We start from the raw sequence: 26,796 nt of genomic DNA, 5'->3' as shown, positions 1-26,796 counted from the left end.
CAATTTAAATTTGGCTAACTGATATGAAACATGAGATTTTAAAATCGTTGCATCCTTGAATGGTATCGCACCCGCAAATCATATTGAATCATTTTTTTAGGTGGGGTGTACACCAGTCGGTTTGCTGATGCTTTGTTGTTTCTTTTCATTTGATTAGCTTGGATAGTTTGGGTTTTGGAGAGCTGTTTCATCCGGTTGCATAAGAATTGGTAATAATATCGAATTGAATCTTAATCCCATTCAACCGAACCGAATTGAATCATTAGATGTGAAAACCTTGCCGTCCTTGAATCTCACATGATGACAAAATGTAAAGCTTTTCAACTAAGACCCAAACGAGGGTGATTTTCTAAATGCTTTCTTGAAACAATTAATAAACTCGGACCTGATACCCGGAGGGTTATGAAACCTTCATATGGAATTTAAAGGTCTTTAATATATTTAGTATTCCAACAGCAATTCTTTGACTCACATGTATAAAAAAATAATTTAAAAAAAAACATTGATTGTGAATCATTATTTGATTAGATTTGTGGAAGAGGAATTAGAAGTGTGCCGAGGCAGCTGGGAGGTGTGAGGGGTTGACTTTGCACCTCACGCCTTGTTTGGACAACCTGAGCAGGTCAGGCAGCTTCACTCCACTTCAAAGGACGACCGCATGCTCCAAGCTTCTCGGGATAAGCAAAGGCGCACTGCAATCATCATCATGCAGCCGCAACAAGACGCATTCAAATGATGGATGCTGTATGATGATGTGATGAAAGATTTGGGGTTGGAAATTAAAAAAAAAAAAAAAGAACATAAGGGTATTTTGGTGTGGATTGAAGCATGAGGAATCATTCCCACAAAACGAGGTGTCACTTTTGCCTCCTGCTCCAGGTCAAGGTGTCACCTTGTTATGAGGAGGTCTCACTCCTCCTCCTCAACCATAGAAAAAAGAAAAAAAAAGAATAACAGAACGGAGGGCAGCAAAGAACCGAAGTCAGGTTTGCGTCCTTTATGGTTTGTGCAGTTGTTTGCTCGACCTCTTAACAACAAAAGTAATGACTACATTGAATGAATTCACGTGTCAAACTATCAATATTAAGTATAAAAGAACATAGGAGGTCCAAATGTACTCTTAAAACAATTCTTACTGTAGTATCACTTTTTAAAAAATAAGTAATGCCTTGCTGTTCAACTGTCAATTACATCATCCAAAAGGATGTCTCACTGTACATATTCATATATATGTGTATGTCTATGTATACACAAGTGGAAAAAAGTTAAGAAACCAGCATGTTTTCGTCAATTTCTTGTTCATTTTTATGTCTCGTGCCACTAAAAGTGTGAGCTTTTTCTGTTTTCATTGATATTTTTGTAGTATTTTTCCAAAATTAAAAAAAAGATCAAATCAAGGCAAAAAATGCAAATGAATGTTGATATTTATTAGTGTTGTTGTTTTAACAACATTAATAAATATAAAGCGGGACATGCGAACAGGAATATATTTTTATTGTTTAGAATAAAATAAAATTTCGCAGAACCTTTATTAAGTGGAAAGAAAACAGATACAACCAGAACAATTGAAACAAATAAAAATAAATAGTAAGAGAACCTAAAAAACAAACATGTTGTAAACACACAATGCCACCATTTGTGTCCAATACAAAAAATCAATAAATAAAAAACAAGTACAAATGTCTTTTGTAGATCAAAACGAGACAAGAAATAATAACATTAATATTTTTTGATTTAAAGAATTGATTTTAAAAGGGGTTCAAGACAATATGAATACATATTAAACATTACAATGACGAGTTTTTTTTCTTATATTTGTGGCTTGATAAAGAAGCCAAAATATTAGGAACATCTCTCAATGTCCATTACAAGCATTGCAATAAACATCACATCGAATCCTAAGTGAGTGGCTGGGGTGTCATTGTGCCTAATGAAGTGAAGTGAGCGCTGATTGTCAGGATGTGCTTTGTGTGTTATAATCCACATTAGCAGCCAATGTGTTTACTCACATGTCCTAATGGAGGACTCAGCACCACGGCGTTAACCCTTTCATCCCTTCTTAGGCCTTATTAGCCCGAAGGGGGCCGAGTGTTTGTGTTGTTAGCCTGCATATCAAATAAAGCTAATAAGGCTAAGCTAAACACACTAGAAGAGGTCCATGTGAGGGCTTGAGTCTAGATTCAGCGGTGCCAGGGAGCGCTGTTGTTTGCACAGCTACATTCGCACAAAAGTGCGAAATCAACTTTGCTACATTAGTCATTTCTGCTTCTGTGATTATCAGCACACTTTTTGCAGCACACACAACTAACATTTTTGAGGAATTTGCTTTTCTTTTCATTATTCGAGCCGACGTGGGAAACACTTCGTCACCAATTACGTATTTTTATGTTTTTAAATGAATCACGCTTTATACACGCTTCGCGCTATTCGTCTTGGGCTGTTCGACACACAGTACATTTGATGCATCACTAGATTTGTCTTAGTGTGGTAGCCGTAGTTTACTGTCAAAACGGCCCGTCCAGTCGCGCATGCGCCTTGCCGCTTGTGCAGCTGTCGGCGATTGTGCCTTGGATAAGCATTTCACTAACTACCGGTAATTATTCCTTAGTACTGAACGCAGTAAAGCCTCGACACAGTACGCCCATTTCTACTCAACTGGACTCGAACATAGCAAATGAAAGATATGTCCGGATGAACTTTTGTGGGAGCACGTTGAAGTTGAACTGGCTAACTGAGCCTGATAGCCGCTAAAAAAGAGAAAAGAGAGGCGTGTTAGCGTCCCATGGTTGAGAAGAGGTCCATTGCAAAGTGTTGCGATTGTGGAGGGAAAATGTATGCAAGAAAGACAGCAGAGTATAAGGAAGGACTTTGTGGAACAAAGGTGGACAAGGAGCGACAACGTTACCTTTTCAAGTTGGAACCTCGAGTTGTCTTCGACAGAACAGGTTGGTTCACTTCTCTATGGGGAGAGATTTGTCTCTAAAATATTCTCACAAATCCATATGAGATTTACACGTTTTTCATATCTACAAATATTTTCGCAAATTTTTCGGATCCACAAATATATTTGTGCTTTTCACGTTTTTATTCAGATCCACAAATATATATATACAGTATATACATATGTTTTTTCACGTGTTTTTTTTATCATGACGTATCAATCCGTCCATCCATCCATTTTCATAATTTCTAAATATTACATTTTTCTGATGAAGTGTTGAATGCGCCTTAGTGCAGGGGTCCCCAACCGCCGGTCCGAGGACCGGTACCGGTCCGCAGGGAATTAGGTGCCGGGCCGCACAGAAAGAACTTGCCTTAATTCTGTTTTATTTGTTTCAGAATACGAAATATGTTTTATTTTGAAAAATTACCGGATTCTCCGTTACATCTATCTCTGTCACGCTTGACACGCGTCAAACCACGCTTCTGCGTCACGTGACCGATTACGCAAAAAAAAAAATAAAGACTTAAAAAAAATTGTAAAAAAACCTGCTGGAGATCGCAAATGACGGCGGCCTTAAAAGGACGTTCGAGACAACTGGATTAAAGTTATGGCTGAATATTCTGAGATCGCCACAATAGCACTGTTGCTATTTCCGACATGCTACCTGTGTGAAGAGGGGGTTTTCTGCAGCAACGGCGACTAAAATGAAAATACGACGTAGACTGGACATAAAACACACACTTGAGGTGTCATTGTCTCCTATTACCACGAGATGGGACCGTCTGGTTGCAGAAAATCAAGCTCGGGGCTGTGGTGAGTCGTCATTTTCATGCACTTTGAATTTGCATTGTATCGTATTTTGAATGCATTAAACATTACCATCGCGATCAGAGTGTTACGGCCAGATTATACGCTCCTTGTGTTTATTGTTATTATATTTCGAAAACGCATATCATATTATTTTGTTGTATTATTTCCGCCACACCTTAAATGCCGGTCCCTGAAAATATTGTCTGACATAAACCGGTCCGTGGGGCAAAAAAGGTTGGGGACCCCTGCCTTAGTGCATCATCGGACAGCACATTTATTTTAGTATACTGTATTTAATTTCTGTTTAGCGAGCATAATTTTCTCTCCGCCGTCTACACAGATTAATTTACCTGTTATTTTGCGATTCAAGTTGGATGTTCTTCGATTTAATGCAGCTCCAGACTGACATCTATGAAAAGTGTAATCGATCACCCAAAGCACTTACTTCTGCCAGTGTTGCCACTTAATGCAAACCGTGTCAATCTGAGATTAGTTTAGCAATTCGCATGCCTTCTCCATCCTTCCTCGCCACTAAGTTGCCAGAAGTGAAATGTATTCGCCGCCACAGAGACAGTGATTACTGAGCGACTCCGGAATGTGTGTACTGTAGTACTACACTCATGTACTCGCCAATGATGTCATAAGCCTCTAGTCTACCCTACCAGAGCGACGCCTGTGCATGCAGCTCAGCAAAGCTTCTTGGGACCGTCTCGGCGCTTGATTACCAGTTTTGCTACTGAATGTGTTTTGATAAGGCGCCAAATGCAAACTTTACCTCCCAAACTGTTGCGAAAACCACTTCTTTTGAGACTTGTTACCATAACGTTTACAAAAATTAATACACATCCAAGTCACAACATGAGATGTGACTGTGCTAAGATTGACTTTTGTTTTCTTGTGTCCTGCAGATCTCAAACAAGATGATTTTGGTCCTGAGCAGGAGTCTGAGTCCCTCCAAATAAAAGAGGAGGAGGAGCCAGATTCCATCCAAATTAAAAAGGAGGAGGAGGAGCCAGATTCCATCCAAATTAAAGAAGAGGAGGATCCGGAGTCCATCCAAATTGAAAAGGAAGAGGAGCCAGAGTCAATCGAAGTTAAAAAGGAGGAGGAGCCAGAGTCCATCAAAGTTAAAAAGGAGGAGGAACCAGAGTCCATCAAAGTTAAGAAGGAGGAGGAGCCAGAGTCCATCCAAATTAAACAGGAGGAGCCAGAGCCTCCTCACATAAAAGAACAGCAGGAGGATGAAATCAATTTTCCATTGCCTGGTGTCATTATGAAGAGTGAAAGTGATGGAGACCACTGTGGAGGCTCGCAGTCAGACGGCTTCTTGGCTCCACTTTCAGATGGCGACGACATCGAGTCACACTCTTCTGACGACGTTGGCGATAAAGATGAACACTGGAAAGGTGCTTCGACATGTCACACTAACAACAAATCCATGAAATGTTCTCAGTGTGACAAAGCTTTTTTCAACAAGTCAACCTTGAAAGTACACATAAGAACACACACTGGAGAAAAGCCTTTTGGCTGCTTAGATTGTGGTAAAATATTTTCCAGAAAGGGAGATTTAAGAGAGCACACAAAAACACACACCGGGGAAAAGCCTTTTGCCTGCTCACTTTGTGAGAAAAGATTTTCTCGAAAGGGACGTTTAAAAGATCACTTAAAAACACACACCGGAGTAAAACCTTTTGCCTGTTTAATTTGCGGTAAAACATTTGTTTCAAAGACACATTTAAACATGCACACGATGACACACACTGGGGAAAAACCTTTTGTCTGCTCCGTTTGTGAGAAAAGCTTTTCGAGAAAGACGCATTTAAACAGGCACAGCAAAACGCACACTGGAGAAAAACCTTTTGCCTGCTCAGTTTGTGAGAAAATGTTCTCTCGAAAGGGACATTTAACAGAACACTTGAAAACACACACTGGAATAAAACCTTTTGCCTGCTTAATTTGTTTTAAAAGATTCTCTTCTAAGACACATTTAAGCAGCCACAGGAGAAGACACACTGGGGAAAAACCTTTTGCCTGCTCAGATTGTGGTAAAAAATTCCCTGAAAAGAGGGATTTAAGACAGCACACACGAACGCACACTGGTGAGAAACTGTTTGCCTGCTCAGATTGTGGTAAAAAATTTTCTCGAAAGGGAAATTTAACAGTTCACATAAGAAAACACACCGAGAAAAAACCTTTTGCCTGCTTAGTTTGTGTGAAAAGATTCTCTTCAAAGACATATTTAAGAAGCCACACAAGAAGACACACTGGAGAAAAACCTTTTGCCTGCTCAGATTGTGGTGAACGATTCCCTGAAAAGAGGTATTTGAGGAAGCATGCAGAAACGCACAGTGATGGCGTATGCAAACGGGCTTATGAAGAAAAGTCTGAAGAAATACATGGAGGCAATCCCCGATTATCCAAGCACCCAAGATATCCACTCTCAAAGGAAAGGTAACCATTTTGAAAAGCGCTCTTGGATGCAATGCTAACAATGGTTCGGGTGTAATAACAATTCACATAAAACACACTGTGCAAAAACCTCTGGTTTTTGGTAAAAGGACAATTAAAAAGACACACACTGGGGGGATTGTCTGATGCATTCATTCATTCATCTTCCGAACCGCTTTATCCTCACTAGTGTCGCGGGGGGTGCTGGAGCCTATCCCAGCTGTCTTCGGGCAGTAGGCGGGGGACACCCTGAATTGGTTGCCAGCCAATCGCAGGGCACACAGAGACAAACAACCATCCATGCCCACACTCACACCTAGGGACAATTTAGAGTGTTCAATCCGCCTGCCACGCATGTTTTTGGATGTGGGAAGAAACCGGAACACCCGGAGAAAACCCACGCAGGCCCCGGGGGAACATGTAAACTCCACACAGGGAGGCCAGAGCTGGAATTGAACCTCTGCACTGTGAAGTCGACGTGCTAACCACTGGACTAACGGGCCGCTCGAATTGTGTGATTATTTTGAAAAATTTATTTTCCAAAATGTTGTCTTGTGTGGTATATTACCTTTTATTTCTGTCCTTTTTTGTCTATTGATAAATGCATTTGAATGTTATGCTTTTAATTAACCTTGCGTATGAAATAAAGCCGAGTGCGAATGCGTTGACCAGCCTTTGACAAAGCACTTTTCTCCCTCGCCAGTGGGCAACCTAGCTAGTGCCTTATCTTCCTGCTGTGTTTTTTCTCTCTCTCTCTCTCTCTCTCTCTCTCTCTCTCTCTCTCTCTCTCTCTCTCTCTCTCTCTCTCTCTCTCTCTCTCTCTCTCTCTCTCTCTCTCTCTCTCTCTCTCTCTCTCTCTCTCTCTCTCTCTCTCTCTCTCTCTCTCTCTCTCTCTCTCTCTCTCTCTCTGTCTCTCTGTCTCTCTGTCTCTCTGTCTCTCTCTCTCTCTCTCTCTCTCTCTCTCTCTCTCTCTCTCTCTGTGTACAATAATGAAATACAGCCTTCAAGTAGCGTTCTATTTTATTGTTTGTTCGTTTCCAATATAAAGGACGTCATGCTTGATATACAGCTTAATTGCTCGTTACAGAATAATAGGGGTTCAAAAAATGGAACAGCAAACGAATTGAATTTCCGGGGTCAACATACTCAAGTCGTCCGGCGGGAAGAATACTGTGTAGGTTACAGCAGTAGATAATGAGTGCCACCTTGTGGGAGCATCCGGGTAACGAACTTTTAATGGCGACGCCATTTTTATTTTATTCTACTCGCATATTTTGTCCTTGAGTCATGACCCGCCGAGCGAAGTACCTATCGATCGATCTACTTGATTAGGTCACCTGCGTCTGATGACATCCGATGCATGGAGTGTATAGAACAAATCAAAATCACAATAATAATAGCATCATAGCGTTATTGTCATCAAACAATATTATTCAAATGGGGACACAACTCTGTTGGTATCATTTTGACCAGTTTATTATAAATAGTGGTCTAAAAAAACATATAAAAATAGCATGTTCCACATATTCATATTTACACATAAATACAAATGACATGAAGTTATTTAAAAATATATATATAAATTAGTCCATTCACAGTGAGGCAGTAGTCGTTGGATGGCGGTGGTGGCGGCTGTTGTCAAACCCAGTAGTAGTCGTTGTACTCAATCTGTATTTGATTAAAAAAAATGTTTTTATGATTATAGATAGATAGATAGATACTGTAAATAATTTCCAGGTATCCTTTTATACCTGAGTAGAGGAGGAAGAGGATCCTCCCGGTGGCAACATGTGAGGAAAACTACAGCTCCCAGAATGCAACGCCGCGGCCTGGCCTTGACACTGCTGTGCGTACATATCATGGTGGGGCTGCGGAGTGCTGCCGTAGTAATCCGGTGAACAGGTTGAAGAAGAGGATGAAGAGGTGGAAGTTGAGGAGGGGGTGTTGCCAAGTTGGGCCGACAGGAAGGAGATGTAGCGGATGGCGAGGCGTAGGGTCTCAATCTTAGTGAGGGTCTGGCCCGTGGGGGCCACCGAGGGCGGCAGGTAGGACCTCAAGTGGTGCAGAGCCTTGGTCAGGTCCCTCATCCTCAGCTTTTCCTTCTCGCTGGCGCTCTCACGCTGCTTACTCCGGACCCTCACCGCCCTCCTGGGCTTTCTCTGCAAGGCCACGCCAAGGCGGGAAGTATATCCCGACTTGGCGTCTTTCTGAAGAAGAGGCGATGGCGACGAGTCCGGGGAGAGGGTCTCCGGCGAGGAAACTCCGGAGAGGTCCGAGTCAGAGAACCACTGCTGGTAGTGCAGACTGTACTCGAGCACCGAGGAAGAAGGCATGTTGTTGGCCATGTTGCTAGAAAGAGCGGGGTTTCGAGTGTGTGCTGCTTTGCTTCCAAGCTGTCTTTTTTAAGTCCAGGCCGGAGTCCAGAAGGTGCCAAGTGACACCTCCGCACATTCCCACCACACACACACACACACACAGACTACAGAGTGGCCATGGCTGGGAAAAGCAGCAGCAGGAGCAGAGGTGTGAATTTTGACTCCTCCTCTTAACAATAAACACTTTTTTTTCTCTCATTCTAAGGTTTGTGGCTCTGGTTAAACTGAAATGAGTTTGGCACATGTCCCAATATTTTTGTATGGGATGGTCTCGCAGATTGACTTGGAGGGGGAGAAAGTGAACATAAGATCATGAGTGACAAGAAAGAAATGTTAGTTGCAAGCTAATCCTCGCAAATACTGTATGCTGGAGTTAGTTGTCATCTACCTATCCATTATGTGATGCGATTATCCTCACAAGGGTTGTGGGGGTTAGCTTTACAAAATAAGACATTTTTTCAGTTTTTAGTTGCACGACTGTTTACTTTTTTGGGAAAGTTGGAATTAAAAAAAAAAGGAAAACAAACGGAGTTGTGAGAAAGCAGTTACTTAGCCTGTGCTGCCAAGCTAACGTGAATGGGAAGAGAGTCATGACAAAATATTCTTGAACAAAAATTTCATTTCATTTAATTATTTATTTGAAAGGGGCAACACACGTTGATCAAAAACTGATGCAATACTTGCGTAGATGTGCCAAAGTTAACATACAGCTAATTTATATTCGTAGTCTCTTAGAAGGTAACTTAAAACTGAGACAAGACATATTAACATGTAAGAAAATCCTTCAGCAGTTCAGACTTTCACTTTTAGTTTTCACTCCCACTTTTCACAGGCTGAACTCCAATTGCTCAGACTTTTTTCCATGGTACTGTACAGCAATCCACTGTTCCACTGGGCAAATCCAATGTTGGTGGATCACCGCATATAGTATACAGAGTTGTGAATGTGACAGTGTTGAAAATATTTCAGTTTCATTGCATTCTGCTTATAAATCATGAAGTGGATTGTGATAACTGAGCTACTGAGACGATTGATTTGTGACCCGTATCAATAACGTAATGTTGACAAGGAGCGCAAACGTCTCAGTTCTCCAAACATTTGTCCCTCCTCGCTCTGAGATGCGATCTCGGGTGGGAGGTGCAGCCGTGTAAATCAGAGATGGGCAACTCTGGGTCCTTGAGGGCTGCTATGCTGGATATTTTAGTTGTTTCCCTCCTCCAACACACCTGATTCAAATGAGCAGCTCATCAGGAAGCTCTGCAGAAGCCTGATAATGATCCTGATCAAACATCTAAAACATGCAGGGTAGTTAATGTCAAAAGAGGATGCAAACAAGTCAGATTTGATCTGCATCCATAGTCTGTTCTTTATGCTGGTTTTAAATAGTACCACGTAGTGTCCCGACTGAGATAGCACATAACTGAAATGGCGTGTGTTACAGACTCCATTTTTAGTGAACCGTGTAACAAAACTGCTAGAAAGAAAAAAAAAAACATTGGCTTGTTAAAATGGTCAGTAATGAGCGAGTTAGAACAAAAATGCTAATGTCAGCCTATTTTTTAATTAAGCATTGCCATGCATGATAACGCTATCTTAAAAGTGTTATTTTAGGTCGTTATGCAGTGTTAATTTTTTTGGGGGGGGAGGAATCCTCAGAAAACTGTTAATGTTAGCTTGAAAATAACTGCAGTCTGCTACCTGTGTTCACTTTTGAGAAAGTTGCGCGAAAAGGGAAAAACAAAGGACCATGCGATGACAACATGGGACAGTGTGGTGATAATGTGGTTACTTAGCCTATGTTCCAGACTAATCGAAGGAAAACATGCTAACTTAAGTTTAAAAAGCATTTTTAAAATGTGGCTAGGCCATGTTACAAGCTAATCCGAGCAAAAATGCTAAAGTTGTCTTAAAAATGACTACTGTGTCTATAAAATGTGTTCTTTGGTGTTCACTACTTTGTTTTTTAGTTAGCTTGGCCTTATTTAAAGGTAATCCTAGTGAAAGGTGCTAATGTGCTGTCTTGAAAATATTTATAAAATAGAGGCTAAAGTTTTTGTTGTACTTCCTCACCTCTTTCTAAACTTGATCAGGACTGTCCCTCTCCTCTCAATCTTTTATTTCCTAAAACTACTCATAAGTTGATGCCATGGCGGAGACAAAAAGATAACAGTCATCCATACATTTATTGCTTTTGATCAACCACAGACTGCATCATGTATAAAACATGTTTTTCTACATGAATGATGAGTGTGTAGTGACGATAATGTCGTGAGCTGAGGTTGCCAGGCCTTCACGCTGATGAGAAAAGATGAGGCCCAAGGTGTCACTTCACACCTCAGCTGTGAGAACCTCGCTCTGACCATTTCTTTTCCTCGTTTGGACAACACTCAACCGTGTGACTTTCTCACACTGAATTCGAAGGTTCGCTTGCAGTAATGTTGATTATATTTCATATTTGGAACATTTTAGAGACGGTATTGTACAGTTTGTTTCAGCAATTAGACCAAGCCCTGATAGCTACAGACACAAATGCTACATGAGCATTAAAAGCTAAACCAAACCCATGCTATCTCTCGCTCAGTTCACTTTCGGTGTGAAATTTTGTGTATCTTAAGTGTAATTAACATAATTTAATTAATATTTGTACCAGAGTGAACAATGCAATATTGGGATTTCTCGTCAATCTGACACTTTTCGATCATTAAACACATTTGACAAGGAGACATTGAAGTTTTATCTGACAAACAACATAACAGGAGGGAGGGTTAAACAAAACAATGTGCATAAAAATAATTGTAATATCTTCTTTAAGGAAAACTATTTGATTCTTAAAGAGTGCTGAAGGGTTAAATAGGTGCCCCAGGCAGTTACTGAGTCAAGTGGAGGGCAGAGCTAACGGCTTGAACCCGTGCCACGACCCGCCCATGCACTGCGGCCGAGGTGAGGCTGTGGGAGTGTGGCGGGCAGTTTGGCACCTCTCTCGGGGGTCATCGCCCACCCACAGCAGGCACTGAGGCCAGGCCGCTCGCCACCTGTCTGGACCCTTCGGCCGATCTTGCCGCGACCTCCACATGGAAGGATCGGGAATGATTGGAATTGGGGATTTCAGAAAGGTTTTCACTCACTCAAGAGACCTCTGCCAAGGCAAATCAATTTTCATTAGGATTCAATTGAATTTTGTTATTAAAATTTCTGCATTATTCACTGGTTGGGAACATGGCCAAAATGCCTTATGGTAGCATAATAATCAAATAAATATCAATACAAAAGGAATAAATAAAAATGATGAGAAGAATGAATGAATTTTTAAAAATTATTTTTACGAAAAAACAGTAACAAAAATACAAAAATAAAATTTCAAAAATTACAATTAAAGAAACAATACCCATATTAACAATCAAAGATGAAATTGATCAAATAAAAGAACTAATGCATTCAAAAATGAAATAAAATAATTGAATACAAAAAATAAAACTTCAAGTTTAATGACTATTCAACAAGTCCACACAATGAATAAATAAATTAATACAAAATTAAATACAACAGAAGAAAAATTGTGTAGATAGTAAATGAGATAAAAACAGCAAATGAATGAGCAAAATCCTGTTAGCAAATAATAGATAAACGATGCAATTAAAAAGATAGACAAAAATTATTAAATTAAATATTTACTCCCATCCAAATATACAATTGGACTTTTTAACATCCAAATTGGTATATTCCTTCCGATCGATGACTGTATGTGTCATTTCATGCTGTTGTTTGTGCAACCCCGCAATGCTGCGTGAACGTGTTTTTCTGTGTGTTTGTAAGTGGGGGTGGTGTGGTGTGGGTGAGGGGGATCACATTGCACACCTTAGGTGCGAAAGGAGGTTGGAGCGGGGAGGTTATCCAGGGGTGGACAGTAAATTTCATCTAATTGTGACGGGGCGACATGTGTACTCATGAATGCAGCTGTCAGATTACTGTCGAGACAGTCATATATTGTGAACATATTAGTGGGTGAGTGCTGATAAAGATGACGGACTCATCATCATCATCATGAGTGTGTCAGAGTAAACACGTTCTCCGACTTGTCTTAGCGCTAGCTCACACTTGTGTGCTGACATGGTTTTGCACATAAAACTGCAAGCAAACCCACCCTCTTGATACACAGCTGCCACATACTACTTTTTCTCAACCCATGTTGCACATACAGTATATTGTATAGTAACAGTTTTAACATTATATGCAATAGAATGAGATATTTTTTGGGTTTTTTTTTTGTTTTTTTTAAAGAATGAATGAAAATTGCAGGGTGGCCCGGTGGGCCAGTGGTTAGCGTGTCGACCTCACAGTGCAGAGGTCGTGGGTTCGATCCCGGCTCCAGCCTTCCTGTGTGGAGTTTGCATGTTCTCCCCGTGCCTGCGTGGCTTTTCTCCGGGTACCCCAGTTTCCTCCCACATTCCAAAAACATGCTTGACAGGTTAATGGAACACTCTAATTGTTCCTCAGTGTGAGTGCGAGCGCGGATGGTTGTTCGTCTCTGTTACCCCTGCGATTGGCTGGCAGGTGGTTCAGGGTGTCCCCCGCCTACTGCCCGAGGATGCTGGGATCGGCTCCAGCACCCCCCGCGACCCTTGTGTGGATAAAGCGGATCGGAAAATGGATGGATGGATAGATGAAAATTTCAATTTGTAAAGGCATTTTTTATCATACCATCCACAGTCAAGGTTTCATGAACTAAAATTCACACATTGTTTCATAAAACAAAAAGGTAAAGAACGAAATAGACCTATAATACAAATAAATTTTAAAAATGTTTGTTAGGCCTGATATTTTCTCAGCAAAAGAATATTATAATACCTAACAAATAATAATTTAATGGTTTATACTGTAATTGTATGACAGAAAATGAGAGGTGGCTATATAAGGGAGGCATTTTTTCATCATGGGACAATGCAAACGGCACCTGAATGGGGCTTGGCCTCTATCATAGGGATGGCCGCTCGGGGAGGAAATATGATGTCTCATTTAAAGTCTTTACCAAACAATTAATACAAAGCGAAACATTAGACCAACATCCCTCAGCTTTATTTAAGTCATGTCAGAACTGCTATGTTAGATTATACACAGGTCTACAATATGTACAAGCATGAGTATTATTTTCATTTAATATTTTGTTGACGTAAAATCACATACACACAATGCGCACACTCATGGCAAAAAATAGTCACACGCTCCTCTGAAATGTTAACATGTGTGTCAGAAACGCGGCAGGTTTGTTGAAGAATGTTCTTTGTTAGTCACAACAATGTTACAGAGAGAATATTACAGCAAAAAAACCCACAAATACACAATGTGGAGTCATTCCCATTTAAAAAACAAAACAAAAACAAACAAAAAACAAAACACACGCGCGCACACACACACCCACACCCACACACACACACACGAAAAAAACAACACATCATTATGACTACAAGACAGAACCTGATGAAAAAAACAGGGTAGAAAATACGGAAGACCAGAAAACTTTAACTAAACTTTTAAACAGAAAATACGCTATGCATGATATTTAAATAGGACTATTCAAGTAGGACACACTTGCAGAATGAACAGGTATTTTCTACACGACGTCATTTCTTGTCACAGTTTCCACCAAGCAGTAAATTTTAGTGCGTTAAATCCTGCTACAGCCATAGTTGCGCAAGCGACTTGAAGAGTGCAAGTTTGCAGCAGGTTCACACAAATTTTTAAAATTTGATTCGCACTTAAGAGGAGCTAGCGCTGTCGCTCAACATTTGAGAGAAGTACAGGCCGTCACTACCATATTAGTCCTCAAGTCATGATACATTGTTGCAGTTCATCACCAAATCTTGTGATTCAGAAACAAAAAAAACTTTTTTTATGACAAAAATGTTGTTGAATAAAACTAAAAGAACTTGTAGGGTTAATCCAATAATGTGTGTGTGTGTGTGTGTGGGGGGGGGGGGTGAATCACTAACGCTATGTAAACGTCAAGTGTTAGCCGCCAATGAATTGAGCGTGGACCTGTTTGAACTGCCTAGTGGAAACGTTTGGCCTTTTTTCCGGACGTGAATGGGAAACCAAAGCACAACTTGGCGACAGGAAGTACATCATCTTTAAAGCACTGTTCTGTCTTTTTAAAGCGGACCTCACAGGACATGACTATGTGAACCGAAGACGGAGGAAAATACAAATTAAAAAGACAAACGCTAGTTTCATATTCACACATGATCCGGGCGGGCCTGAGGATCGTAAAGGGAACGGCAAGTGAAGGTCCACGTAGGCAATGTAAAACATCCAGTTCTGGATGCACGACGTATGCCCCAAATGACTTATGGTCAGCCGTGGTCAGACGGCCCGTCGGGGGCGGCCTTGTTGGCGCGGGCGACGACGTTTGGCTGTGTTCAAGACAGGATCTTCTCCCGGGTCTCGGGCAGCTTTAGCGCCAGCAGACCCCCGCAAACGAGCGCAGAGAAGGCCAAGAAGATGGGGATGATCTTGGTGATGCCCACGAATGCCGCAAAGATGAAGCTGGCGATGATGGCGGCCAACTTGCAGATGCCGTTGAGGATGCCAAACGCTGTGCCTCTGCAAAGTTAAGATATACGGTAAGTATTTCCAAAAATGTGAGCAAGGGTTTACGTAATCACTTTTGTGATATATTGTACCTAACTACCAAATTTACCTACCCACCCACATGCCTACCTACCCAAAGACCAAACCCACCTACCTACCCAATCTGCCAACCTACACAATTTAGTTATCCACCCACGTAATCTACAGACCCTTCCATATACGTACGTAAATCACCATCGTTATTCAACCCTTACTCAATCCAGAGAGGCTCTGTAATTATGGTGTCTGGTGTCAAATCTCCCATTACCTACCTAATCTGTACCTTTCCTATCTACCTGACCGCACCTACCCAACCAACCTTGCTTATCTACTCTACCCTACCTAGCACCTACCTTTCTAATGTATCTACCTGGCTACCCAGCTACATACCTTTCTCATGTACAGTACCTACCTACAGTACCTACCTACCTACATTCCTTTCTAATGTACCTGCCTAGCTAGCTACCTACCTAGCTAGCTAGCTAGCTAGCTACCTACCTACATACCTTTCTAATGTACCTACCTAGCTAGCTACCTACTTAGCTACCTAGCTAGCTACCTACTTAGCTACCTAGCTAGCTAGCTACCTACCTACATAAATTTTCTAATGTACCTACCTAGTTACCTAGCTACTGACCTACCTACCCACCCTTAATGAGACATCATTTAAAGTTTAATAGCCACCGACTAACGTTTGACTCTACCTTTTAGATGATGGGTACAGTTCCACAGAAATGACCTCCAGTCCATTCCAGGCTGCCACGCTAGCGCCATAGAACAGACACTGCCAACATATAACCGCTCCTTGACTGAAGCTCAGCAGCAGTAGAAAGGTGCAGGCAGATGACGCAAGCATGGAACCACCTGAAAAGGTAAAATATCGAACAGCAAGGCATGTTTGTCCCATTGCCACCAAGAGGTATGTTTTGGTTCCGTTTTTTTACAGTATGCACGTGATGACATTTCCCTGATCAAAAATTGCAGTAGTATGGTTTGGTTCTCTATTGAAGAGCGTAACAACGGCAGTGAAGTAAACTGAACTGTCGCACTTAGCGGAAAGATGACTTGATACAAGCAACTGACCTATTATACGGATTCGTCCGATCTTGTCCATGAAGAGCGCCGAGATGATGTTGCCTGGCAGCACCGCCAAGCTGCCCAGGAAGCTGACTAGATAAATGACTATGTCGTTCTCCTCCTGGAAATTGAGGTGGCAGCCTTTCTTGGGGTGCAGGAAGGTGGTGTTCTCCATGCGGCAGTCTTTGAACTTCTCTTGCCACAGATCTGGTCAGTGACAAAATTACAGAGTTGCTAATAACAACAAAACTATTGGCTATTTGCAATTATTCAATACATGCTATTATTGTCAATACTACACAAGATTTGAGTAACAATCACTCAAAATAAGTGAGTTAAAAACCTAGTACTTGGTACTTTAGGTTTGCCACTGTACCTGTGTTGTAGAAAACTGTGTTTTTGATGGTGCAGTTCTCAAAGAAGCTGTTGGTGGACTTGATGTCCTCAAAGTAGCAGTTCTCAAACAAAGAGTCTTCAAACTTGACCGACTTGATCTCAATGTTTGCAAACCTAAAAAACAGCACGCAAACACAAGATCAGGTTCAATTCAATTCCTGTCGGCTCACTTGCTGATATTATGAACGGAGGCTGCGACCGTACTTGTCGTGGATGTACTCGCCCTCGCGGTGCACCTGGTTGACCAAGGAAAAGTTGAAGTGGAAACGCTCCACGCGTTCCCGGTGGAAAATGCGCACTTTGGATTCATACTCCTCGTACTGCATGTACTTGATCATGTCGGGGAACCACACTCCGAGACCATGGTAGCTAACATACACACGCACGCACACGCACACACGCACACACACACACACACACACACACACACACACACACACACACACACACACACACACACACACACACACGTATCATCTCGCTGATGCTAACAATTAGCTTAGCCAGCAAGTATTCGCTTAGCATCCATTCTAGCAAGTATTCTCAGTTATTTCAATGGGAAGAATTTTCTCCACTGACATCTCACATTGAATCCTGGAATTAAAAAAAAAAGATAAACTAAATCGGCATCCAACACTTTTCCCCTCATGTATTTACTCAGTGTGCGTGTGCGTGTGTGTGTGCCTAAGTAATTAGCCTGGATGAGAATGTTAAGTTTGGGAAATAGGACTCTAAAACTTAATTGAGAAAATTTGACAATTATTGGAGTTCAACCAAAACTGCATTCTGCACATCGAAATGATTTTTTTTTGGTTTTTCCTCTTCTTTTTTGACTTTATATTCTTTTTTAAAATTTTAACCATAATCAGAACAGGTTGAAAATTATTTTAGACATTTCGGAAATAAACATTCGAAAACTTCATTTGGAAATTCAGAAAATTCAAATGAATTTAGCTAAAATACACACATTTGCAATGTTTAAAAAATTACCGTTATCTTTTAAATATATATATATATATACTGTATATTTAAAAAAAAAATAGAAATCCATGAATAAAAAAAAAAGCATAGAAATTCTGGAAAATTTGATTTGCAATTTTCAAGTTACGGTGAGGGACTACTCTTTGTTTAGTTTGTTTAATTGACAAGCTGGTCCCCATAAATAACGATGTACTTTTGAAAATGATACAATATCATTTATTGCTAATTACAAAGTATTGGCTGGCAAACTTCCGAGGGTCCCCCGACCTCAGTTTGAGAACCACCGTGTTGAAGTACCTGAAGGCCAGACAGAACCAAACGATGGCCAGGAAGAGGCCTTGCAGTCGCAGGTCAGGCGCAGACAGTGACATCACGTTAGCCATCACCTGAAAGACAAAAAGGAAGTATACAGTGTGAGGATGAGAATTGATTTGGGAGGATTTGGGAGGAGCCGATGTGGCGTCGTTAGCGACCTGCTGCAGCATGGTCGTGTGTCTGACAGTCCAACGCTGGAAGGCGGTGCCCGTATCGCTCTGGATTTCGATGAACTCGTCTTCCTGCGTCTGCGGCGTTTTGATGTTGGTTGCCTGTGTTGCAACAACACCGTTTCAATATTGTGCTACAGTATAAAAATTTCTTTTTGCATATTTTCATACTGACATCAAGTTTTCAATTAGAAAAGTCTTGGCATTCAAAAATATGGTTGCTTTCTTTCCCGCGAGAAATTTTCTTATGTGAAATTTCAAGCACTGATTTAGTTTGTTCATAATAAACCCATCACTCACAGTGAAGACTCTCTCAGGTTCGCCTTTGGCCTTCCAGTTGGTGTCGTGAACACGACGCAGGACCATCCACGCCTCGTCGTGTCGGGCGCTCTGAAATGAACCAAGTATCTCCAATTGGATGAATATTATCTGTGCGTGTATGTATTTTTGCATGCACCACTTTATTGTCTGTGTTTCACTGTTAACATCGGGAAGAGCAAGGCTGTAGTCACAAATATTCACTCGTTCCGTACTACCTATTGAGTAGAATGTCCTGGAAAATAAAACCTACTAGATCAACGAAAGCTGGTTTAGCTTCCGTAATAAGTAGTGAACAATTAAATACATCCAAATACCAGGATATTGTTTTAAGATGAGTGTATCTTATACATGTAATTAAAAAAAAAACTTTGCCGTGATGTGCTGCTATAAAGTAGTTTTGTGCCACATTAATTCATCTTGTGAGGAAATTACACTACATATGTAAAAAAAATAAAAATAAAAAATCTTAAGGCATATCCTGCTTTGTACAGGATTACCATGACAAAGAGTCTTTTCAAAATTCTGAAGAAACCACAAATATCCGTGTCATTGCTCGCTGCGCCAACAAAACTGACCATATTCATCACCATCATCTCATTTATCATTCATGCGCTATTTTTTACTCTCCACGCTGCAGTCAGGTATGCAGTTGTGTAAGAGTGTTTGTATTCAGGGCCTGGCTGCGACACACGAAGCCAATCATGACACCGCATGTGGTTAAGTGGCTGACGAAGTGCTGGAATACACCGGTGGGGTGCGCGGTGTTCCGGTTGATGGTTTCGCGAGCCTTCGCTACCTCGGCATTGCGATGGCGTGTTGCTTTTGGACGGAGGGTGTCTCAATAGAAGGAACCCAATCTCATTCAGCGAACATAAAAACACGAGACCAGTGGTTCTTAACCTGGGTTCGATCGAACCCGAGGGGTTCGGTGAGTCGGTCTCAGGGAATCGACCGAGCCTCTGCAGTGGAGGGTAAGACACACGCGACTCAACATGTTATGACACGCCCGCTTGGCCATCATTGGCTGCAGATGATCACATGACATTGCTTGTCCAATCAGTGCTGTGGCAAATTTAGTTCGCTTTGTAGTCAACGTGTGACTGTCCTGATAGTACGTCGTACAAAAAAAAAAAGTATACTTAGCTCTTGAAATTTTATTGACTTTTTTCTGTTTTTAATAAATGTGTTTTTTTTAATACCTTGAATTTATTTAAAAAAATGAAATATGAAATATATATATGTACTGTATATATATATATATTTCACTCATGAAGGGTTCGGTAAATGTGCATATTAACTGGTTGGGTTTGGTACCTCTAAAAAGGTTAAGAACCATTGCACTAGACTAAAAAAACAGGTATTGCTGACCTCCAGGAGGAATCGCGGACTTTCCGGCATGAAGAAGACACCGACGAGAGCAGCCAGAGTGGGAAAGAGACACACCAGGATAAAGAGTCTCCAGCTGTGCATCTGGAATTCCGTGCCGATGGCAAAGCCCCAACCTGGAAGCACGTGGACAACATTTCACTGTAAGTCAGAGTCGCAATGCCAATTTTGTCTGTGTTCCTGTCGGATCTCCTTGTCCTTTCTATACTGTATGATGCTGTGTAAATTGGATTGGATTGGATAAGCTTTATTGTCAAATGTACTGTATGTGTACATCTCTCAAATGATCACATTGCTGTTGTACATTCATGCGTGGCGAACCCCTGCCTATTTGTGGTTCACAATTCAGAAATTCAAAACAAGTTTGTTTTTTTCCCCCCGTGCAACCTATCCTGAAATACTCACCTATTCGCAGGTAGGAGGGCTAAACTAAGTTTAGCCTGGGTTGTCAGCAGAAGTAACAGAGACTCTTCACTGTGTGTGTGTTGTTGTTTTAGCTTCGGTATGTTCGTTGAAGAATGTAAATTGTCGTCGATGATTCATCAAAGGCTTGAACTTGTCCTTTTTGTTCTGCTTATGTTTGACTTTGACAAAAAATAAAATCTCTTCACTGTTAACAAGCATACACCCATTAAAGTTCAAGACATTTGAACATTTTTAACATTGTCTTTGATGTTTATGATAACGTAGAAATTCTAAAAATCCACATGCGTCAAACACATGGCCTGGGGGCCAGATCAGGCCCATTGCATCACTCCATTTGGCCTGCTAGAGCAAATAAAGTGTGTCTACTTCATAACAAATAGGTTTGTCCTTGTTTTAAATTTTGGCAAAAAATATGTCCTAAATAAGTTTTTTTTATGGTTAATGAAACAACGAAAACACAAGCTTTTGGGGTTTATTCATGCATTTATTGAAGTATTGATTTTCAGCTGTACAGAAGAAGGAAGGTGTGTGTGTGTGTGTGTGTGTGTGTGTGTGTGCGTGCGTGTGCGTGTGTGTGTGTGTGTATGCGTTTGTTACCGTAGTGGGGAATGATCCCCCAGGCTGTGAAGGAAGCGTAGAGGCCTCCCAACATCCAGAACATGCAAAGCCAGCTCAGATGTTCGCCACGTTTGTCCATCTGCAGGAACTCGGTGAAGTACGTATACACGATGGGGATGGAGCCTCCGATTCTAGAAAAAAATGTATCTGTTATTATTATTCACATGTGTAATGGAATCGGTGAGAATGTCCTCTGGGACCATTTGTAAGACGGTGTACCCTCGCCATATTGTAAGTTCAACATTGGTTTCCCATGCGACATTGCCAATTTTTAAGAGACTTTGTTCTTTTTTTTTTTTAAAATAATGGGTTTATACAGTATACAGTCAGTGGCCTGCTTATGAACATTCACATTTTTCCGTTGCCTGCCTGTGGCATTTTGCCTAATCATAATGTTAAACTTATGAATGTAAAAATAAATAAATAGATAAATGCAATTATCTGATATGTTTGACTGTTTTCGTGCTTTTATAACAACGCGATGTTTAATTCACTTTTTTGTTTGTTTTACAGTAAACTGGAAGTAACAAACTGCTTGAAGCAAGGACGCTTGACCTCTTGTGTGGAGATGCATGTACAGGCGCGCGCGCGCACACACACACACCCACTCACACACACACACACACACACAACCACTAATAGTATCCTATAGTGAATGTTAATTTAAATAATGCTGCAAATGTGAATTATTTACGGTAAAGGTCAGCGGTAATGACAGTGACATTTTGTACATTCAAATGGGAATTTAATTGAAGTCAAATGTGCGGGCATCTCACCCAAAGCCGGAGCAGAACCTGAAGAAGACGAAGAAGCCGTAGCTCTGAGCGAAACACGACAGAAAGGAGAAGAGCAGATCGATGGACAGCACGTAGATCAGGCACTTCCTGCGCCCCATCTTGTCGCACAGACCCCCCCACACCAGTGCGCCCACCATCATGGCCACGTACACCAGCAGTCCTGACAGACACGGGCACACCACTTGTTACGCATTGTGGCAAAACAGTAAGCCTGCTCTTATTTTCATTCTGAATATATTAAATCTTATTTTTATGTGATACTATTTCATGCTATTTGATTTCAGTACGTCCCTGAGTGTATTAATAAAGAGTGAGCATTATTGGCTTCGCAAAGGATCTCATTAGATGTGTCAGTTAACCTGTGGCCTGTAAGACTCCGGTACTAGAAATACATCTGATTTCCACTAGGAGGCACCCTTCCCCCTTCTATGAGCACGTCGAAGTCCCCATTTGATTTGCTAATGTATGTTTTTAGAGACTGACTTCATGTTGACGCCAGCGATCAAGATGGCTGAATATTCATGCGGCAGGAATAAGAAATAAAGGTCAGCATCATAAAACGTTGAAGTTGGCTCCTGGCAAATGTTTTTCCGCCGCCATTAAGGATTTGTTAATGGTGTCGCCTCGGTCAGCAGGTGTTCAAGTCCAGTTGAGCCATTACTGTACCGCTTCGAAGAACGACCCGCCGCGCTGCCCATTAGATACAAACCATTATGAACTTCCTCTTAATGTCTCGGGGGGGGGGGGGGGGGGGGGTTAATAGACCCCCCCAGTCATCCGTGCCTCCCAACCCGCTCTGTTTTACTACATGGCCCTAAATACAGCATGCCCATAAACGGCTTAACGGCACGTGCAGCCATCGTGTGCGCCTTCCGTGCGGATTAGTGGCTCTGCACGCCTCCTCCTACGTAACCTGGTCCACCTCCGACAAGTTTTCTCCTAAAGCGGAGGCCTTGAACAAAGAGGGAACTGCCCTGACATGACTGATGCTGTATTCTTTTTGTGATTGATACTGAAGAAAGAGTATTCTTTCATTGTGAATACTGCACACAATCCTACCAGGGCTATGGTTTTCTGATTCGTTTCTATAATATTTTTGTGATCCAGCCCTATGGAGACTGCTGAGCAAAACGGAAAAGCCCTAGGTGTGGAGGCTAATCAACAGATTAACAAACTAAAGTAGCTTCCACACACCCAACCAACACCTCAACTAACCAACTAACTAACTAACTAATTTAACAAGCTATTCTACATCCAGCCAACCGCAACCGACCCACTCGCTGATTCAATCCAAGTGAACAATCAAACTACATATTAGTGACTAACCTACCATCCAACTAACTAGCCAGCCGACCTAACGACCAAACTAATGAGTTAGCTTATTAACCTGTTGATGCATGGTGGACTAACTACCTGACCATCCAAACCAACCACTTACTTGACTAAAAGACTTACTGACCAATGAACCAACTAACCAGCAAGCCAACCAATGAACTAACTCATTAAACGCTTTGCGTTTTGATGGCTGTCAAACCTAACACTCCGCTGATAGTAAAGGTCAAGCATTCAACCTCATTTGTACTTTGTATTGTCCGTCAATCCTCCTGGTAAGGAGGCAAGAAAAAGTCCGGTCCAATGAAAAACCGATCATGTGGTTCATTACGAGTAAGAAGCAAAGAATTGTTATTCTGAACCCTATCTGTGCCCCCCCCCCCCCCCCCCCCCCTGTTGGAGGAGCATGAGCGTGAATCAAAGCAGATCATTCTGTTCATATGATTCATATTTTCGGCGCCAATGGCATGCCGCTCCCCTTCGGCTCTGCCCAAACAAGACGCCGCCAGCCCATTTACGCCGGGGCTGTTTTACCCGCACAATCGTCAGAGGCTCCAAGCGTGTCTGACGGCACTTTGCCTCGACCACCGCAGGAACATGTTCCGTATTAGCCCGCGAACACGCGCGCGCGCATGCAGGATGCAATCACCACCTGCTTCCTCATCCATCGCTCGCACCACAGCATCTCTGGAGCCTGTTGTTAAGATGAAATGATGTACACTCAATCTGTGCAGCAGGCCGCAGCAACAAGGTGAGAGGCTTTCATTTGCTCTTGCGGGACGAGGAACAGACGTTATTTCCCTGCGATTTGGACCTGTGCGGCATACTGATTACGAGTCCTCTTTCTAGGGCTCGGCACAATCAATTTTTCCCCTCTCCCTACCTTGGGGTTTCCTTTCTGAACTCTGACTGTAAATTTCCCCATTGCGGGACAAATAAAAACTAAAAACTAACTGATTGACCTACTGACCCAACAAACAAGAAATGACACCTGCTCCCTCACAGCCAGCCAAAAACAAGCAGCAACTAACAAGCCAACCAACCAACCCAAAACTAACTAACTAACTAACAGCCCAAAAGCAAGCAACCAATCAACCAACCATCCACACAAAAATTAACCAACAAACCAACCATACTGATACTACTGATATCATTATTATTATTATTTAATTTTATTTTTTTGACAAGCTGTTCACGACCCACCCAAAAGGGGCCAGCGACCCACTTTTGGGTCCAGACCCTCCATTTGAGAACCAGTGATTTACAGTATGCTGTCAGTCTTGTTGGGATGACTTCCAAGGTTTGGTGGTTCTTTCTCCGCCACTTACCCAACAAGCCCTTGTCCGAGTTGGATATGCACATGTCCTTCTCGGCGCTGGGCATGACAAAGCCCACCACGAAGCCGTCCACGCCGTCGGCCATCAACGCCAGGCCCAGCACCACGAAGAGCATCCACTGGAAGCGACCGTGTCCGCAGTCCTCCATGATGGTCTCGTACTGCTCCGGCAGGTTGTCCTCATCGTATTCCTCCTGCTGGGCAGCCAGTCGGGCCTTCCGTTTGGCCTCGAGGCGCGCCGCCCGCCGGGCCTCCTTGATCTCATCCGGGTGTGGAACGCCCTGGTACTCGCCCTCATACATCTGCTCGTCCTCGTCCGCACCCTCTGTGGCATCGCTGGCGGCGTCCTCCTCCTGGGGCGGGTAGTTTTTCTGGTAGGGGTATCCGTCCTGACCGCCGCCATCTTGGCTGTAAGTGTACTCGCCCGCTTCGGTCAACTGCTGGTTGACGTTGTTCTGATATGGGTCATTCATGGCAGCCTTGCAGGTTTCTGGTCCTCCGAGACGTCCGAGTGTCTGCTCCAAGGCTTCAGCGGCTGTGACGATGCGCTATGATCTTCGCATGCTCAACCTAAAACATAACAAGCATCTTCAACAACTTCAAAGGATCACAGTAACGCAGTGAGTAAACAATAGTGGGATGCAATACTGCAAGATTTTTATACAAGGCCAGTATTACTGATACCAGGAAAGTGAATACATCATATATTCACAAAAAGTTAGAGGTATTGGATTTTTGGGTAAAATTTCAGAATGAATCTAAAATGCAGGAGAATAGAATTTGACCTCCATTATCACAGATTTTATGTGTTAGTCAAACTTTGTTTTTGTATTTTCAGTATATATTGGAGATAACTCTGAAGTCAAAATTGCGTGCCATGTATTATTACTATTCATGCAGGTTAACTTCTTTTTACACTTTAAGAATGCATCACCACTTTAAAATGAGAAGTATAAAAACGATGTACGATAAAATGATTTAGAAACTATATGTTACATATAGTTTCCTCACGTGTCACTATGAACAATCAAATTTCGCCTGAAAATGTAAATTTCACGAAAATCATTTTTGAAAATAATATTACTATGTGGGAAAGCTCACACCACCATCCCAGGACAACATTTTATTTACTTGTTTATTGTTCTTTACTTAATTGTTTCTTTCTAGTGGTGGAAAATTTAGCCGCATAATTGAAGGCATTTAAAATAGCATTTACTTGACAACTAAGACTATTTTTATGTTTTTTTTTGTGTGTGTCATGTCAGATGCAGCAAACACAAGTCTTTCTCAAAGCTTCTAGAAATTACTTTTGGAGTTTTAGACTCAAAGGGCAAATGACTATGACACATCCAGAAATAATTTTACCTCAGACTAAATTCTATCTAATCTCAATTGACCTTACCAAGTTGAAGGACAAATGTCAGTGATGTTCGCTCACCTATTAAACTCATTTGGCCGGTAATAAGTAACTTAATGTTCCTAAAATTGATAGCATTGTACTCGAATGTCGTACTTTTGGTGCTAGATAAGAAAGGATGTATCCATTAGGATAGATCAGTGAAATTTTAGTCCTGACGGAAGTAACCTGGAGGCTTAGTTGGGCCTCAACCTGGAACTCAGTTTATAGATTTGATCAAGCTCGACTACAACAAAATTGATCAATGAGCACTCGCTTTGCTAAATAGGTAAAATAAAGTTAAACATAAAGTTCTCTTACCAGACGGGCCTTCCAATAAACCACTTCGGAGCACAAAAAAAAGGTCCAAGGGGCATTTTCAAACGGCCAAAGCTGACATGTCACTTTATCCCGAGACCGTGATGCAGTCAAGGCTGAGGGATTAGCATCCAACCTCACGATACGACAACTCCCCCCCACCCCTGCTCAACGCCACCCTGCCTCACCCGGGATCATCCCCACAGGAGTCCGACCCTCACCCTGCGTGGACGAATGGTACGCTCCTGTCTGTGACACCCAACCCAAACAGCTGAGATCTCTTATTAAAAGGACTCAGGACACCAGGAGCTGGCTCATTTGGATTCTCGATGTGTGCACTCTTTGGATTGTCATCTATGTTAATACCGGCCGACTCTTCTATCTCTAAATCTGTCCATACAAACTAGAATTTCATTAAGTAGAGCACAGACAAGGTAGGAAAAAAATTATCTACATTCAAAAATTCTCTGAATGCTGAACACGCCATTGGCGCCGAAAATACACTCTTTCACATAAAACACACTCTGGCCCAAACCCTAACCTGGACCCTAAACCCAACCCCAGACCTCAACCCCGACACCAAACCTAACTCCAAACCTACTGCTTAAAGGGGAAGTCAAGGGGGAAAAAAATCTTCTTTACAATATGTTTTATGCGCCCCCCCCCCCACTATGGTATTCTGATTAATATTGCGTTTGTCTGATGACATCACAATGCCTAAAATGG

General features: G+C 41.9%; 3 protein-coding genes and 1 long non-coding RNA gene across 6 annotated transcripts; 2 read left to right on the top strand and 2 right to left on the bottom strand.

Moving 5' to 3' along the window:
* The first annotated feature begins 2,550 nt into the window (after positions 1-2,550).
* Positions 2,551-6,881, top strand: LOC147207919 (uncharacterized). The gene is made up of 2 exons (XM_086107568.1): positions 2,551-2,945; positions 4,663-6,881. The coding sequence occupies exons 1-2, from the start codon at positions 2,783-2,785 to the stop codon at positions 6,207-6,209; spliced, it is 1,710 nt and encodes a 569-aa protein (XP_085963694.1). The 5' UTR covers positions 2,551-2,782; the 3' UTR covers positions 6,210-6,881.
* A 1,051-nt stretch (positions 6,882-7,932) lies between these two features.
* LOC147207918 (mesoderm posterior protein 1-like) lies at positions 7,933-8,675 on the bottom strand. The gene has a single exon (XM_086106189.1). The coding sequence runs from the start codon at positions 8,545-8,547 to the stop codon at positions 7,948-7,950; it is 600 nt and encodes a 199-aa protein (XP_085962315.1). The 5' UTR covers positions 8,548-8,675; the 3' UTR covers positions 7,933-7,947.
* Positions 8,676-13,628: 4,953 nt separating this feature from the next.
* Positions 13,629-26,222, bottom strand: sv2ba (synaptic vesicle glycoprotein 2Ba). Its single transcript, XM_086107564.1, has 13 exons — positions 26,074-26,222; positions 24,349-24,926; positions 21,668-21,848; positions 20,871-21,022; positions 19,830-19,963; positions 18,441-18,530; positions 18,129-18,242; positions 17,953-18,041; positions 16,879-17,043; positions 16,655-16,788; positions 16,285-16,485; positions 15,906-16,065; positions 13,629-15,174 (listed from the first exon to the last, which is right to left on the bottom strand). Exons 2-13 carry the CDS (start codon positions 24,827-24,829, stop codon positions 14,991-14,993), a joined length of 2,085 nt encoding a protein of 694 aa, XP_085963690.1. The 5' UTR covers positions 24,830-24,926; positions 26,074-26,222; the 3' UTR covers positions 13,629-14,990.
* Positions 15,047-22,255, top strand: LOC147207917 (uncharacterized). Of its 3 annotated transcripts, XR_015100507.1 has the most exons (6): positions 15,047-15,194; positions 15,913-16,073; positions 19,836-19,990; positions 20,263-20,988; positions 21,405-21,893; positions 22,164-22,255. It is a non-coding gene; the product is annotated as an uncharacterized LOC147207917 (long non-coding RNA). The 3 variants fall into 3 exon arrangements; XR_015100508.1 differs by lacking the exon at positions 22,164-22,255 and having other exon boundaries at positions 20,876-20,988; positions 21,405-22,008; XR_015100506.1 differs by lacking the exon at positions 22,164-22,255 and having other exon boundaries at positions 21,405-22,008.
* Positions 26,223-26,796: the final 574 nt, after the last annotated feature.

Source organism: Hippocampus guttulatus, chromosome 3, assembly GCF_054856545.1.
Source record: "Hippocampus guttulatus isolate MCC_2025c chromosome 3, RoL_Hgut_1.0, whole genome shotgun sequence".
Lineage (NCBI taxonomy): Eukaryota > Metazoa > Chordata > Actinopteri > Syngnathiformes > Syngnathidae > Hippocampus > Hippocampus guttulatus.
Note: the sequence above shows the minus strand (reverse complement) of the source record. Positions and strands in the feature narration are given on the sequence as shown.